The sequence below is a fragment of the Macrotis lagotis genome, chromosome 1, assembly GCF_037893015.1.
Source record: "Macrotis lagotis isolate mMagLag1 chromosome 1, bilby.v1.9.chrom.fasta, whole genome shotgun sequence".
Classification (NCBI taxonomy): domain Eukaryota; kingdom Metazoa; phylum Chordata; class Mammalia; order Peramelemorphia; family Peramelidae; genus Macrotis; species Macrotis lagotis.
In genome coordinates, this window is record NC_133658.1 from 487687359 (window position 1) to 487705925 (window position 18567).

At 34.3% G+C, this 18567-nt stretch overlaps 1 protein-coding gene across 2 annotated transcripts in view; it reads right to left on the reverse strand.

Moving 5' to 3' along the window:
• The window catches only part of AFF3 (ALF transcription elongation factor 3), a 679787-nt gene that overhangs the window by 136619 nt on the left and 524601 nt on the right, over positions 1 to 18567 (reverse strand). For both annotated transcript variants that reach the window (XM_074213791.1, XM_074213792.1), the window contains exon 8: positions 5896 to 5947. In XM_074213791.1, coding sequence (XP_074069892.1) covers positions 5896 to 5947 — 52 coding nt within the window. The remainder of the gene's footprint in view (positions 1 to 5895; positions 5948 to 18567) is intronic.

An 18567-nucleotide genomic window follows, 5' to 3' on the forward strand; every position in this document is an offset into this window, starting at 1 on the left:
TTGGCAGAATTCGAGAGCACATACCAGGGTGTTGGCTTTTATGAACCCCCTGGGATGTGAAAGTCAAGCTGACTGGATGAACTTTGGCTACATATTCCAGACAAGCACAATGACTCTATTTATCCAGACTTGGCAGTCTGATTGCAGATTGACTCTGTGGGTAATAAATTTTCACAGCCACAGAAGTTCAGCAGCAACCAACCTGATCCTGAGATGAAAAATGCACCCAGGGAAGCCGAGTCGGGTTGCAAAAATATGCGAGATTATTATTCCATGTATGAGTACCAGTCACCTAATTTATTTGATCACTGATTGACATGCATGGCACACCGATTTTAGAGGACTTTTTAAAGCTCTGTTTTCTGTTATGCAATTGTCATATTGTAAAAGGATGAAGGTGTGTGTGTGTGTGTGTGTGTGTGTGTGTGTGTGTGTGTGTTGAGCCATTCACATTGCAACTGGCAATCTGCTTTTAATATTATACCCCAGACTGATTTCAGTTATCCAGTGACCTCTTCAACAAAGAACAGAGTTGAAAGAACAATGTTTTTGGTTCTATTCCATATTGTAGGGAACTCCACCAAAAAAAAGCATTAAGTCAGTTCAAACCTATCTTACCTGCTACCACCTTGTCATTTTGAGGCAACAAAGCTTCAGACACTTTCTGAGAGACTTGAATGAGGAAATTATTACTTTATGCATTATAAATCAAAAAGAATTGGCTCTTTAACTTGCAGATTTATGTTAACTACCTAGCTATCTATTAAATTAATTGTGTGCTCTTCAAATATTGATTGGGGATTAAAAGGTAACTTTTCTTCGATGTGTGTGGAGTAAATTATGCCAACAGGAAAATTTCCCTCTGCAGATTATATCCTATGATCGCTGCCTGTAAAATTAAAATTGTCAGTTTAAATGAATAAACTATGCTCATTAGAAGAGAAAAATGCAGTTATATAATTAAAATTAAAAGACTGCCTAATATGTGTGGATAATGTAATTACTGCAAGCTGTAGACACACACAGAGGCATTTAATTCTGCTCCCTGTTCCTTTTTACCTTTTCTTAGTTCCTAAGCCCATATATTTGTCATCTCTGAAACATTGTCCACAGTTGACATTATCTTGGCTGCTCCTTATTGAGTCTTAATCATGTGTTCCTCTCCTCATGTCTTGGCTAAAGTAATTTCATCTGGATACTTTCTCTGGGCATAATTCCCTGAGCTTTCCCTGGCTCAAGAGGCAAGAGCTCATCATTTCAGAAAAAAGATTTAAAAAAAAATGATCCATTCCTCTTCTCATTTTTTTCACTTCACAGATTTCTGCAGTCCTGTGTTTTCTAAATTCTTCCCTTTCTCTTATGGACTATATCATTTTGTACTGTAAAACTAAGGGCAAGAGAATAAGAAGTCAAACATTATTCTAACTGGAATAAAGAAAGGGACTAGAACAATGATTTCATTGATATAAGGAAATTCAGGTGAAGAACTACCACTGTCTGGTCTTTTCTACATTGAATAGTTTTACAGAATTGTCTATAACACTTCTACTTTGGGTCATACAGCTAGTACATGACAGAAGGAGAACTAGAAACCAGGTGTTCCTGGCTTCGAGATCTGCCCTATTCATGATGTCAAGATCCCTTTTTAATAACTACCATAATATATTATTATCTCACACAAGGTAAATGCAAACACAGATAGGACTCATGTTAGTGATCTTCTTATCAGTATCAAGGAATGTGTGAGAAAGGCAACATGTTTGTCAAAGGAGTTTTTCAATGCCATGAAGAATATCCTATGTGAAGTCCAAAAGAAGAGGAATTCTTTTAAAATGGTGAAGTTCTCTAGATGATTCCATTGGTGGATAAAAAATGCTGATTTTCGTAAGCCCTTGCAAGAGTCCACTCTAGAGACACAAAGGCAGCACAATATGATGAATGCAATGTTGGGACTAGAAATCAAGAAGACCCCAGACTCAAATCCTTCTCATACAATAGCTGTATAACTATAAGTCAGTCAACTCAACCCTTTAGGACTTAGTTTTCTCATCTAGAAATGAGAAGGCAAAGACTCAATTGGATCTTGTCATCGATATAAGATTCCTTGTATCTCTAAATCTCTAATCCTATGATCTATGCCAATTTGAAAGAGATTGGTCTAGTGACCTCTAAAGAAAAAAAAAAACCTCGATGAAAAATAAATAATCCTCAAGGAGTTCATCCGTGTGTGTGTGTGTGTGTGTGTGTGTGTGCATGTGCACTTCTGGAAAGGTAGCAACCATTTTTTTATTCACTAAAATATAATCATTTAAATTTTTTTCATGATGCCATTTGATGCCTGACATATCCAGTGTTCCTAATTTTTTAAAAAAAAATATTCATGAAATAGGCATGAGGCCTTTGACTTTCTAATTTCTTATATACCATGGTTTTTTCTCCCTGAAACTTCTATTTCCATTGAAGTCAATGGATAGTAAAATATCCTGAAAAAATTCAGATGACCTTATTTTTCATAGTTTTTTCTCTACTTCTTCATACTCTATGATAGATGTTGGCACAAGAGCTGCAACTATTTTCATGGTGATATAAATTGTTCATCATGTTCACTACAATGCACATTGACAAAATGCCCCATGAAATATTATTCCTGTGGCCTGTAGATATAAAATATAGACAAATATATGATAGGTAACCAAAATATAATCTTTTATTTCATTTTCTAAGGTGAGATTCTGAGTCATCCTTTCATTTGACTACAATTTCCTTTTATCTTCTGCTTTTATACAGTGAGAATGTCAAGACAGATATGATTCAGTTCCTCTAGTAGAATTACAAAAAGGATCTTAAATCTAGAGAACCAACAACTGAGTGAATGTTTGTTTGCTTGTTTGCTTATTTATTTGTTTATTTACTTACTTATCTATTTATTTATTTAATTTAAAGCAATGGGATAAAGAATGACTTAAGGTCACACAACTAGACAATTATTAAGTATCTGAGGCTAGATATGAATTCAGGTCCTCCTGGGTGGTGGTGCTCTATCCACTGTGCCACCTATTAATGTTTATTAATGGCCTAAAACTAATGTTGTTTTTAGCACTGTCTGCATTCTTTTCTACCACTCTGCCATTGTTACTGTAGAATATAAAGGTTCTACAAAAGATTTTATGACCACATGTTTTCTTTTAATATCCATTGAGAATATTCAATAAAAGAAAAATATAAAATAGATTGGAGTAGATTTCCCATAGACTACAATGCCAAATTATAATGGAATGGTGATCTTGGGTTTTTAAAGCTATGCTAGTTGAATGCAAATTTTTATCAGGTTCTACCAGTCTCTGTCCTAGTAAAATGCTCTAATTTCATGTAGTATGGGAGGCTCATCACTTCCTTAAGGTGATGGTGGTAGACAAATAATGGTGAGTTAATTCATTGGCAATAGTCCTCTACACAATGAGACAGGTAATTTTATAAATATAAAACTGTTGAATACAGAGAATCTTTCCTTGAAGAGGAAGCCAAAGGAAACCAGTCATTTGTTGAATTTAGACATTTAGTTAAAAGAAGCAGAAATAAGATTCAGGTCCTCACACTTGTTTTGTAAGATTCATGGCATATCCTATTAGAAGAATTACTAACAATGTGTCTCCACTGAAATTATCTCAAGATATTATCTACTTAGGGGTGGCTAGGTGGCGCAGTGAATAGAGCACCGGCCTTGGAGTCAAGAGTTGCCTGGGTTCAAATACGACCTCAGACATTTAATAATTACCTAATCATGTGGCCTTGGGCAAGCCACTTAACTCCATTGCCTTGAAAAATCTAAAAAAAAAAGATATTATCTACTTATGAATGATCATCTTTTATGTGTTTATGTGTGATTCTTCATGACCCCCTTTGGGATTTTCTTGGCAAAGATACTAAAGTGGTTTGCCATTTTCTTTTCCAGCCTATTATACAGGTGAGGAAACTGAGATAAATAGATTCAAATGACTTGTCTAGGGTCACACAGTTAGCAAATACCTGAGGCCAGATATGAACTCAGAAAGAAGAGTATTTATGATCCAGGCCCAATACTTTATCCTCTGCATGTCCTAGCTGTCTGATAATCTCTTAGAATTATTGAATTAATGGAGATGAAAGAAACAGAAGAAATTGCTTCTTTTTTTGTTTGTTTTTTGCAAGGCAGTGGGGTTAAGTGCCTTGCCCAAGGTCACACAGCTAGGTAATTATTAAGTGTCTGAGGTTGAATTTGAATTCTGGTACTCCTGAGTTCAAGACCAGTGTTCTGTCCGCTGTACTTCCAAGCTGCCCTAAGAAATTACTTCTTAAAGAAAGGAAATGATGAATATGTTCATTACAATGCACAGTGACAAAATGTCCCTAGAAATATTGTTTCTATTGCTCTTGGTTACAAAATATAACAAAATATATGATATATAATCAACAATATAATCCAGGTGTCATATATTAATATGCATATATAACATTAACTTTGAAAAAAACTCAGATTTCTGCCAGCTTAGAGTAAATTCAAACTTAAAAGTTACAGCATGAAAACTGTGCATTTTGTTTTCAAAATGTCCTGTTATCTCTACTTTTAGATACCTTATTCTTCTATAGATCCTTGCCCTGGTAATCTTCCATCATTTGGAATTATCTATATTTGACAAAATCATTTATGGACTTGCCAAATTTCATCTTATATCCAATTTCATATTTCCCCTAACATCTTTGGCATCTTAACTTCTCTAAGAAAGCAACCAAAATCTATTTTTATACACCTCACAATTAGTTTCTATCTTTTCATGAAACTTTCCTCTTATAAATTTTAGCCCTGTCCACCTCCACATTTTAATATATTATTTGAATTTGTGTGTCTAGACAATCTAATCATTTTGTGACATTTCTTGCTACCCTTATATAAAACATAATATTTCAAAATCAACTGATATTGGTACTCAAGTAGATGCAAAAAAAATATGAAGAAAACAGTGAAATGTCTTCATGACTTTTACATTCTTTTCACTGTTGTTGAAATGGTATTATAGCTAATGAGAAAAAACCCAATGGCTTAGAGATTTTGTTTTTCATATTTTGCTACTACAAAATACAAAATAAAATGAAGTACAAAACAATACGAAAAATTTATGGTAGTACTGGAAAGTGAGGCACAGGATTATCTCAGGAATCTGAGATTTCATGTTAGAAAAACCTTGGAGGTCATTTTAGTTTAAACCTCTCATATTGACAAAATTCACATTGGTAGGAAGTGGCACAAATGGAATTTGAACCCAGATTCTGAATCCAGTGCTCTTCAGTTGAAGACACATTAATTAAATGCAATCTCCTTTTTCTCATATTAACAGTATTTGTAAACCACCAAATGATGCCTTGAGGGGATAAATCAAAATCATTGAAGAATGTTTCAAGCAAATCTCTCAGTGAAGATGAATAACCTGTCACTAAATATGCGAATCTATTATTCAATTCGACAGTTTAGCTAACCTCTACTATGCTTCCTCTAAATATTAATGATGTCGGTATAAGAATCCTTAATATTTAATATGTTACTGCTTACATGTTACATTAGTAAAGATTCTGTAAGCTTGGCTGGTTAGGTCAGGGTGCAGTGCTAATGAAATCGAGGTCACAGATCTGATCCCTTTGAGGACATTTAGAACAGCGGCAGAGGAGAAACTCATTTTCGTGGTCATAGGCTAGACCCCTGATACTCAGCTCCTTGTTTTATAAATGCATGTTGTTGGTCCTACTGGGAACTGAGTGAAAGAGTCTGTCTACCATCACAGAAGCAGCTCAGAACACATGTCTTACCAGGCTAGCAGCATCATCTTGGTTTACAAAGGGCAGAATGAAAAATAAATAGCTCACCTGCTCATTCTCTTCTTCGTCACTGCTTAACTTAAGGTCATCTTCTAGCATTCTGGAAGAAAGGGAGAAAAAAATTATTTATCTGAATTTTAAGATTTTAGCACTGGAATGCTATTTTTATTTTTATAGGCATCCAATAATGAAGTCACTTATTTAATTTGTTTACTTTTGTTTGTTTGTTCTCTTAAGTTCCTTTACTTCTAAGCACCTTGCAGATAACAGACTCCTATTTCATGGCTATTCATTCCCACAATGAGAGAAAATAAGCAAGAAAACAAATCCTGGCAGGGATATGACCAAAAGTTTTCTTTTCCTTATTTCTGTGAACAAACCATATGTATCCTTTGAGGAAGGTCTCTCAGACAGAACCTTTGCCCTTATTCTATAGGGAAGTTGGTGTGTCTAATAAAGAGAATATGACCAATTTTCAGGTAAACATGCCAAAAATAATACACCAAATATATAATGTCCTATTTTTAAATGGGGGTAAGTGACTTGCCCAAGGTCACACAGCGAGACAATTATTAAGTGTCTGAGGCTAGATTTGAACTCAGATCCTCCAGACTCCAGGGCTCCATCCACTGTACCACCTAGCTGCCCCCTGTACTGTCCCATTTAAAGGAGTCCATATACACATTCTGCTGACTAGGGCAAGAATTCTTTTGCAATGGTTCTTTGAGCAAATTTGTCCTTCAGAAATAGTTTAGAATCCACACAAGACTTGTAATTCAACAGATTCATTAACTTATATTCACAACTTTTTTGATTCAAAAGGTTGCCCAATTCAATCTTCCTCCGTATTTTTGTTCATTGAATTTAGATCTAAAAGGTTTCTATTTTTCTTTTTTCTTTTTTTTTTTTTAGGTTTTTTTCCCCAAGGCAAATGGGGTTAAGTGGCTTGCCCAAGGCCACACAGCTAGGTAATTACTAAGTGTTTGAGACGGGATTTGAACCCAGGTACTCCTGACTCCAGGGCTGGTGCTTTATCCACTGCGCCACCTAGAGGCCCTGGTTTCTATTTTTCTAAAGAAAAATATAATCACAAAAGGTGAGAATGTATCACCACTGGGAATATTCAGATGACTTTACTCTAAGGCAAACTCTAAAAATATTTTAAGCAATGGTGGCATCAATGGAATAAGACTGGTTTTCCTAAATGTCTACATTGATAAGGACAATATCCATATGGATATGAAAATTCTAGATACATGGCAAAAAGTCAGTCACACCAACTAATATATTAATTCTTTTTCTTTTTAGGACTTTTTGCAAGGCAAATGGGATTAAGTGGCTTGCCCAAGGCCACACAGCTAGGTAACTATTAAGTGTCTGAGGCCAGATTTGAACTCAGGTACTCCTGACTCCAGAGCTGGTGCTCTATCCACTGCACCACCTAGCTACCCCCTAATATATTAATTCATAAATGTCTTTTTACTGTAATTAATCATATATGATTTATTTCTCATCACATTCAATTTGGATCAATGTATACCATGGAAACAATGGAAAGACTGGCAAACTGCCTTCTGTGGGGGTGGGTGGGGGGAGGGAAGTAAGATTAAGGGGAAAATTGTAAAACTCAAAATAAATATAACTATTCATAACATTTGCTCCACAACAGTTAAAGGGTTGAAGCCCGGAGAAAACATAAGCAATTAATCTGTCTTGGATATGGTAATGACATTTCTATGGGATAGGTTATTTACCCATTGTTTGGGCTCATCTTCCTCTCTCTCCCGGGGTCAATAAAGTCAAGTAAACTTTCCCAAACTTATCACTTAAAACTAAAGCCAAGAAAGTAGTTACAGAAATTTCATGGAGTTTATGTTGTAAATATATATGAAACATAATGAATTAAATGAATATTATTATTACCCTTTAACATAAATACATAGAAATAAACCTAATTTTTTGTTTCCTTTTGTTCGGATTCATCATTCACAATATGACTAATATGGAAATATGTTTAATATAATTATTCATGTATAGCCTATATCAGATTATTTGCTGTTAAGGGGAGGAGGGAGGAAAAGGTGAAAGGGGAGAAAACTATGGAACTCAAAATCTTTCCAAAAAATGAATGTTGAAAAACTATTTTCGCATATAGTTAGAACAGTAAATAAATGAATTTTTTTAAAAAAGAAAAAATAAACCAAATTTGCCAGTTACCACAAATGTTTTATCTGATTATTGGGATACACATATAGTTTTCTTAGCCCACTATTTTGAAGAGGACAATACTCTAGTGGATATGTAATTCTGGTTATTTTTAAAAAAAAATTGTCATATGATTCTTGTATTTAGATCTAGCACTTCATTTTTTATACTTAAAGCTAAAATATAAGGCAATAATGTTATACATAAGACTAAATTTAAGGGATATTCTTTCTTTGTACATAGCTTGCTTTGTGTATGTATGTATATATATATATATGTATATATATATATTTTTTTTTTGCTTGTTGTCTCCCCCCATTGGATTGTAAACTCTTTGGGAAAGGAATGTCTTTAGCCTCATTTTTTGTGTCTATAGTGTCTGGCACACACTAGTATTTAATATATACTGCTTAGTGCTATTACAAAATTATATTCTCATAAGGACTGTTATATTTTATATACACCTAGATTAGGTTTTTGTCACTTTAGGGTCAGGTTCTGGAATGCCATGGTTGTTTGCCCTGATGTCAACATCAAAAGGTTAAGATTATATATCTAAAGGATGTATAGGGCAACTAGGTGGTGCAGTGGTTAGAGCACTGGCCCTGGAGTCAGGAGGACCTGAGTTCAAATCTAGCCTCAGACGTTTAACAATTACCTAGCTGTATGACCTTTGGCAAGTCACAACCCCATTGCCTAAAAAAAAAAACAAAACCTAAAAAACATGCTTAGCTTTTCATAAGAGCCTATTATGATTCTAATTAACATCCTGAATTTCTAAAAAAATTTTCGAACTGATTTTCAGTCCATGATATATATTGTAGTGGAAACAACCTAAAAGAGGGTACCAGAAGATCTGAGTTCTAATTCTTTAGCTCTAATCTAGCTGTGTGACCTTAAGTGTATCAATAATAATAATAATAATAATAATAATAATAATAATAATAATAATAACAACGACAGTGACAAATGACCTTTATATATCTTAAGATTGGAAAAGCAAGTTTTATAATTAATTTCTATTGGCAATTTTATGATAAATGTGCTTTTATCATTCCCATTTTACAGATGTGAAAACTGAGGCTCAGGCTAAGTGATTTGTCCATAGTTTCATAGCTAGTAAGTATAATGGTTGTTGTGATTCAACCCCAGGTCTCACTTGAAGTCTAGCACTTTCTCCACCATACCACTCCTCCTTTGTTCCTCAAGTGTAGAACTGGGGGACTGACGTGGACTAAATGATCCTTTGCCTCCTTTCCAGAAGAATTGCTCCATGAAATGTGGACCTGCTCTCAAAGTAGAGCTTTATGATGTATTTTTGAAAGCAAACATTCAAATATTAAGAATTTCCCTTGTCAAATTGTGATGACTGAGGCCCAGGCCAGTTTGTTTTTAGGCAGTTGTGACCCCCCCCCCCCCATTTTGGGATTTTCTTGCTAAAGATTCTAGAAGGATTTACTATTTCCTTCTCTATCTCATTTTACAGATAAGGAACTGAGGCAAACAGGGCTAAGTGACTTGTCCAGGGTCACATAGCTAGTAAGTGTCTGAGGTTGAATTTGAATTCATGAAGATGATCTTCTGACTGGTGCTCTGTGCCACTGTTATGCCACCTAGCTGCCTAAACTTGAGAATTAGGTGCTATCTTCATCCTCATTTTTAATAGAAGGATAAACTGAGGCAAACAAGGGTTAAGAGACTTGCAAGGGTCAAGCAGTTAGTAAATATTTGAGGCTGGAGTCCCCTAACAGGCTCTTAAATGCTCTCATCTAAGTGTTCTCTTGTTGAAGAGCCCAAATGCCATTCTGGTAACAAAAACTGGAAAAACAGACAATATTTCTCCTTTCTTCCTAATGAGAAAACAGCAATTGCAATTTTGTTCATCTCAAAAAGGCATAGTATTATAAGGATTCTGTGTCCTGAAGTATGGGTGGTCCCTTCGGGGTAAATGGGTGTATGGAAGGCAGGTAATCATTTCTAACCACCTCCCTATCATAGTGCCTAAATCCCACAAGGGAATGGCTAAGGAATTTAATCTTTAGGTGATTAACAGTGCATGCTTTTCAGGTCCATTGACAACCTGGAGAAGAACACACATGTCCACAAAGGGTGTGCAGCCCAGACATCTTGCCAGAATTAGACATAGGTGTCTGTCAACAGGGCTAGAAAACACCTAAGACAGGAAATTCCAGGAACTAAGGGAAGTTGTGGGAGCAACAACTGAGAATACAGTCAGCCCCACCTTAACTAGGATAGCAGGAAGTGGGAAACAAATATTAAGGACTCAGCACATCAGAGTCACAAGGTATCTTAAAAGAACAATCTAGTACATTTTAGAGATAAGGAAATTAAAACCCAGAGAGGTAAAGATACCTGGCCAAAGTGACATAGTTAATTACTATTCATTTGTGAGTCAGTAATGATTTCCATTAGTCTCTAAATTACACTAGCATGGTGAGAAAGGCCAGAGCTATAGAAACTTTTTTATAAGGGGGGGGGGGGCGCGGTGTTAAGGATGAAACAGACCTAAAATCTTTTACTTTTTTTTATTTTAAACTTTTAAAATTTTATTTTTTAATTACACGTAAAGCTAGTTTTCAACATTCTTTTTTTTTTTTTTTTTTTTAGATATTGCAAGGCAATGGGGTTAAGTGGCTTGCCCAAGGCCACACGGCTAGGTAATTATCAACATTCATTTTTAAAACAATTTTTAGTTCCACATATTGCAGCCTCTCTCCCATGACAAGTAATTTGATAAAGGTTATACATGTAAAATCATGTTTAACATATAGTATGCTATGAAAGAACAATCAGAACAAAAGGGAAAGAACCATAAGAAAGAAAAAAACATAAAACAAATTTTAAAAAGTGAAAACAATATACTTTCATCTACATTCAGATTCCATAGTTCTTTCTCTGGATGTGGATGTTATTTTTTCCATCACAAGGTAGATCTGAAATTCTAATTGGTATAGAAAACTCCTGAGAAGTAAATTCCTGTACTAATTCACATTAGCACCTACTTTGGGAACCAGTCTCAGAAAGATAACTAGGGCACCATAGCCAATATATGTCAGAGGCAAGACCTGAAATTTGGTCTTCCTAGTCTAGTTCTCTATCAAATATACTATACTGCATATCTATAGAAATGAAAAGGTGATAAATAACACACAATTAAGATGAGAGGGGGTTCTGTTGGTCTGCGTGAGAACTTTAACTATTGATTCTATCATTTGTCCTTCCATGTCCTTCCATGTTCCCAAAGGGACTGGGAGTAAAGGCAGGCCTTGGGAGAAAGTTATTATACCTGAGAGAGGATTTGAAAAGGAAGGATATGGGAAGGCAAAAACCTGAATGTTGGCACTCTGGAGCAAAGTTCCACAGACTTGTTCTATGCTTCTTATGTCTCTGAGGAGAGCTCAGAAGAAAAGATAATTGCATCCATTTTAATTTCTAAATGAAAATTGTTGGACTTGACCAATGGCTTTCATGGTAAGGTACAATATAATAAAAAATCTGTTAGATGTGATTCTAATTTTTTTTAGTAATTCTAAAACCTTTACCAAAACATGTAGGACTTGTTTATATTCTCTGAATTAGAATAAAATTATTTGTAATAAATCAAAATGTAGATCTAATTTTGTGAACTGTTTAAAAGTACATTTTATTGCTATCTTCTATTTTTTATATCATCATAGCCATCTATCCCAATTTATCCATCATTTTACCATTCCAAGAGAACCATTCTATATAACAAAAAAATTTTTTTAGACAGGAAAAAAAGTCTTCACTGATCAATACAATGAAAAAAAGTAAAAATTCTTTGTGTAACATCTCAGTGTTCTCACATCTTTTAATTTGAGTCCTGCTTGATCTTTATAATTCAGCTGCATTTAGTTTTGATTTTTTTGTTATATAGTTCTTTCAATTACATTGTTGTAATTAGATTGTATATTGTTTTGCTTCAGTCTGCATCAGTTTATGTAGATCTTTCCATGATTCTCTGCATTCATTATATGCATAATTACTTTTAGCACAATAATATTGCATTATATCCATGTATCATAATTTGTTTAGTTATTCCTCAATTGATGGGAATTTACTTTGTTTTTAATTTTTAGCTTTTTCAAAAAGACTAAAAATGTTTTGAAAAAGATAAAGACTTTTTTTAACAGTTATTTTTCTTAGGTTATAAGCCCAGGAGGAATGAACATTTTAATAATTTTATTTACACAATTCCAAACTGCTTTCCAAAATTACTGTACCATTTCATAGTAGAACTGTGTGCTTGTTCTTCACAAATCCTTCAAAATAGTCTATTGCCTTTTTTGTCATTTTTGCCAATTTGTTGAGTGTGAAGGGAAACAGTAGGGTTGTTTAGACTTGTATTTTTCTCATTATTAGAGATGTGGATCACTTTTTTTCATTCTTTTCTTCTTATGAGAACCGTTTGTTTATCATTTGACCGAATATTTACCTACTTGGAAATAGCTTTAGTATTTCATACATTTATTCATTGATTATATATCTTAGATACCAAATCCTAAAAAAAAAAAGAAAAAAGAAAAGAGAAGAGAATAGATACCAAACCCTTATCAAGAAATCTGATACAGGGGCAGCTAGGTGGCATAGTGGATAAAGCACCAGCCCTGGAGTCAGGAGTACCTGGGTTCAAATGTGGTCTCAGATACTTAAAAAATTACCTAGGTGTGTGGCCTTGGGCAAGCCACTTAACCCCATCTGCCTTGCAAAAACCTAAAAAAAAAAGAAATCTGATACAAAGATTTTCCCCCATTCAACTACTTCTCTTCTTATTCTAGGAGCATTAATTTTGTTTGCGCAAAAAGTTTTTCAGTTTCAAGTACTCAAAGTTATTTATTTTGTCTTTTGTAAATGCCTTTATCTCTTATTAGGTTAAGAATATATCTCTTAAACATAGTTATGAGAGAATAGGATCTGTGTCTCTTTTAAAATTAAGATCATATTAGAATGTATTGTGGAATAAGATGATAAGTATGGGTCTAACACCAAATTTCTATCAGATTGCTTTCCCATTTTCAATAAGACAAAGATTGTTTCCTAGGTAGTTTATGTTTTCTACTTTATTGAGTAATGAATTATTGAGTTCTGCCATTTCTGAATTTCACTTGTTTAGTCTATTCCATTGATCTATTAATTCTTTAACCAATACCACATGGTTTTGATGATTGCAGCTTTATAATATTTTTTGAGGTCTGGAAGTGCAACTCTACCTTCATCCCTCCTTCTTTTCATAATTTCCCTTGGCAGTCTAGATATTTTGATTTTCCAAATGTATTTTGTTATTATTTTATCAAGTTTTATAAAATGTCCCTTGAGCATTTGATTGCTATGGCATTAAAAGTATAAATAGATTTTAATAGTGTTGTCATTTTATTTAATTGGCACAGCTTACTTAAGAGCACTTAATGTTCCTTTGGTTATTTAAGTTGTTTTTTATTTCTTTAAGGAGCATTTTGCAATTGAATTTAGATGTCTTTTCTGTGCTTTGAGAGTTTGATCCCCAGATATTTTATACATTTTGTATTTATTTGGAATGGGAATTCCTTTTCTATAATTGTTTCTTGTGTTTTGCTATAATTTTTATAAAAATGCTGTTTTTTTAAGGATTTATTTTGTAGTCTGCAACTTTGCTGAAGCTAAGAAATACCTTTCTTATTATTGGATTTCAAGAAATCTGCAACTAAACCACCACATTATCTACAAATAGGGAAAGTTTGATCTCTTCTTTTCCTATCTTTATGCCTTTAATTTTTCTTGTTTTATTGATGTTGTTGGCATTTTCAGAACTGTTTCAAATTATATTTGTTGTAGTGGATATACTTCTGTTATATTGAGGAGTTTATTGGAAGAGGTTATGCTGTATATATTTTATATACTCATTGATTGTGATGTATGCTTTTGGTTTTAGATAGATGCTTTTAATGAGATTACAAAAAAAGGTCCTATACTCATACAATGTCAAAACCTTTTTTCTGTATCTATTTTTTGTTTTTTTATATTATTACAATGATCTTGTGGTGAGAATAATCATACCCCCCCCCCCCGAAAGGTGAGAAACCTCAAGAATAGTGAGAGAGAGAAAAAAAGTGTACTTCAGTCTTTGTTCAGATTCCAATGGCTCTGTCTCTAGGATGAGTTGCCTTCCCCATCATAGCCACCAGAGAAGTTGCTTCAACACTTTTCCAACAGTTGCTATCATTAACTGTATTTCCCTCTACTCTATTCCTCCCCACTCTCATCAATTCCATTCTCTCTCTCCTTTCATCCTGGTAATGTTCAGAAGTGTGTTGTATCTGAGTAACCTCTCCCATGATCTTCCCTCTTTTCTATCACTTACTCCCCCTTCCCTACCCCCATTCCTCTTTATACCATCACTTTCTTCTCATTTTTCTCTAGGGTAAGATAGATTTCTATACCTTATTAAGTGTGTATGTTATTTCCTCTCTGAGCCATTTTTGATGAGAATGAAGGCTCACTCAATGCCCCTCGCCTTCCCCTGTTCCACTCTATTGTAAAACTTTTTCTTGACTCTTATGTGAAATATCTTAGCCCCTTCTTCCTCTCCTTTCTCTTCCTCCCAGTACTTTTCTTTATCACCCGTTGACTCCATCTTTTTTACTATATTATACTATCATATTTAGCTCCTTCCTGTGCCTTGTTTATATATGCTCCTTCTAACTGCTCTTATAAATGACAAACATAAGTTATCGGTATCTTCTTCCCATGCAGGAATACAAAGAGTTCAACATCATTAAGTTCCTCATCCACCCCCTCTATGGTTCACCTGAATCCTGTACTTGAAGATCAAGATTTCTGTTTAGCTCTAGTTGTTTCAATAGGAAAGTTTGAAAGTTCCCTGTTTCATTGAAAGTCCATCTTTCCCTCTGAAAGAGGATATTCAGTTTTGCTGGGTACTTGATTTTCAGTTGTAAACCACAATCTTTTGCCTTCTGGAATAGGATAATCCAATCCATACAAGCGCTTAATGTAGATGCTGCCAGATCCTATGTAATCCTGACTATAGAGATATTAGTAGTTGAATTGCTTGTTTCTGGCAGCTTTTAGTATTTTCTTTTTGACTTGGGAGTTTTGGAGTTTGGCTGTAATATTCCTGGAAGTTTTTCTTTTGGGATCCCTTTTAGGAGGTGATCAGTGAATTCCCTCAATGTCTATTTTACCCTCTGCTTCTAGGATCTCAGGACAATTTTACAGTATTATTTCTTGAAAAATGAAGTCTAGGCTTTTTTCCTGGTCATAACTTTCAGGTAGCCAAATAATTTTTAAATTATCCCTTCTGAATCTGTTTTCAAGATCAGTTGTTTTTCCAATGAGATGCTTCACATTTTCTTCTAATTTTTTTTTGGCATAGTTTTATTTCTTCTCACAAAGTCATCAGCTTCCTTTAGTTCCATTCTGCATTTGAAGGAATTATTTTCTTCAGAGAGCTTTTTTATCTCCTTTTCCAGATAGCCAATTCTGCTTTTTTAGGGCATTCTTCTCCTCATTTGCCTTTTTTTTTGTGTTGCTTTTTCCATTTTGGCCTAAACTGGTTTTTAATATGTTATTTTCCCCAGTATTTTTTGTATTTCTTTCATCAAGTTGCTAACTTGGTTTTCATGATTTATCTGCATTGCTTTCATTTCTCCTCCCAATTTTTCCCCTACCTCCCTTAAATGCTTTTTTGAGCTCATCCATAGCCTGAGCCCATTTTCTGTTTCTCTTGGAGGTTTAGGTACAGAAGTTTTGATTTTTGTCATCTTCTGAGTATGCATTTTGATCCTCCATGGGTCCAAAGTAATTTTCTATGGTCAGATTCTTCTTTTTCTGTTGTTTGCTCATTTCCTCAGCCTATGACTGATTTACTGAACTTCCAAGGCTTTGGGGGGGTTTTGGGGACACCCCACAGGGACCTTAATTCCTCCAAGGTCTTATGAGAGACTCTGACTCCCTCTTGTCCCTTCCCTCTGCCCTGGAGCTATGAGGATGATCCCTGCTTGGCTATGGTGGTGTTGTGGGGTCCCAGATTGCAACCTGGATTTGAGTGTAGGCAAACAGCTGAGTCCTAGCCTAGGGAGAGCAGTGAGACCTCTGTAGTCTTCCCCAACCCCCTTACCATCTATGGACTGAGAGCTCTGGACATGCTGGGTTGCCCTGCTAACTTCCACTGCAGGTTCTCACTGTGGGGCTGCTCCAAGGCTAGTGCTCTGCTCCACACTCATTCTGGTGTGGCAGAGTTTTCTCACCACCCCTACAGGTTGTCCCTGATGATCCCTGGGTCAAGAGGGCACTTGGCCCAGCTGTGCTGCACTGAGGCTGCTGCTTTTACAACTCCAGTTCCTGGTGGAATAGACCTTTCCTGTGGAACTTCTAAGTTGTCTTGAACCTGGAAATTGTATCACTCAGACTTTCTATGGGTTCTGCCCCTCTAAATTTTGGCTGGAGTTATAGTTTGACAGCTTTTGGAGTTTTTTGGGGGAACATGTTTCCAGGAATTCCTGCCTTCATGCCGCCATCTTGGCTCTGCCCCCTTTTTCTGTATCCATTGAGATAATCATGTATTTTTGGATGTTTTGGTTTTAGTATTGATTAAATATGTTGATTGTTTCCTAACATTGAATCATCATGCATCCCTGGTATAAATTCCACTTGGTCACAGTGAATAATTTCTTGGATAAATAGCTAAAGTGTGTTTGACAGACTTTTAAAAAAATTTTTGAGTCAATGTTCATCAATGATATTGGCTCATTGTTTTCTATGTTTTAAACCTTTGTGTAGATATTAGAACCATATGTGCTTCATAAAAGGACTGAAGTGTACTTTTTTCTCAATTTTTGAAAATAATTTGTAAAGTATGGGTGCTGACTGTTCTTTAAAAGTTTAATAGAATTCTCTGTCATTCTACCAGGATCAGGAGTTTCCATTTAATTTTCTGAGAGTGGGTTATTTAAGATCACTATCTGGTCTTCTCATAGTTTGGGTATTTCATACTTTTATTAGTATCTCTCTTTTTTTGGTTCTTAGTTTTATTTGCATATAATTGTGCATCATATGTTCTTTTTTTTTGACTAGGTAAATGGGGTTAAGTGACTTTCCCAAGGTCATCCAGCTAGATAATTATTAAATGTCTGAGGCTGGATTTGAACTCAAGTACTCCTGACTCCAGGGCCAGTGCTCTATTCGCATCATATGTTCTTATTATTTTCTATTTCTTCTGATTTTGCTATGATTTCACCTATCTACTTTACTTTTTAAAATTGATTTTATCTTCTACTTTCTCCTTTTTTCATCTGATTAGCTATGAGGTTTTCAATTTTATTTGTTTTTTCAAAGAACAAACTTTAGTTTTAGTTATTTCTACAGTTTTATTGTTTTTAGCTTATCTATTTCTTCTCTAATTTTTAATATATCTTTTTGAGAGTTTATTTAAGTTTACTTATTTTTTCTTTTCCAATTTTAAAAAATGTTTATTCAGTTCTTTATTTTTATTTTGTTAATATTTGTTTGCAAAGATGATTTTTTTCCTCTGAGGATTACTTTAGCTGCATTCTATAAATTTTGACATGCTGTTTCATCATTACAATTTTTTTTACATAGTTATTATTTCTATTATATGTTCTTTGACTCATTTATTATTTAGGATTTTATTGTTAATCCTTCATTTTTGCCTATATCTTTTGTTTATGATTCCTGAACTAATGACTATATTTTATTGTATTATGGTCTGTGAACTATTTCTATCTTTTTACATTTGTTTACAGTATCTCTGTGCCTGGCATGTGGCTAGTTTTTGTAAATATTCCATGTTGTGCTAAGAAACATGTATATTCTCTTGCTGTCCCATTTAGAAGACATCATAAGTCTTTTAGTTCTACTTTCAACATCAATTTGTTCAGTTACATATTTTCTCTTTTGTTTATCTTTCTGTGAGTCCTAGCCAAAATCGAGAGAGGAATATTGAAATCTCTTGTCACTATTGTGTTACTGTCTATGAATATTTTTTAGCTCAGATGTTTTTCTTTATGGATTTGGTTGCTAGGGCATTTAGAGCATTAAAATTTATTACTGATAATGGTTTGTGTCTATTATTCCTTTCAGTATAATAGTTTCCTCATTTATCCCTTTTTATTCTTTGAATGTTTTTGATTTGTCAGCATAATTGCAAATTTCTGCTTTTTTGGATTCAGTGAGTAATGTCTTTGTTTTTTAAATGTGTTTTTTGTAAGCAACAGATTTTAGGATTTTGTTTTCTCATCCAATCTGTCACTCTTTTTTTTGTTTTATTTGATTGTTTAATACATTCACATTTAAAATTATAAGTTAAGTTTATATTTTGGTCCATCTGTCTCTAATATTGTGTGTTTTTCAAGTTATGATTTTCTTCCCTCTCCTGCTATATATACAGTATTATGATAATTCATTAACTTTAATATTTTTTTAAGGTGGCATTGTTCTCACTAGCTCTCTTGCTGCCAT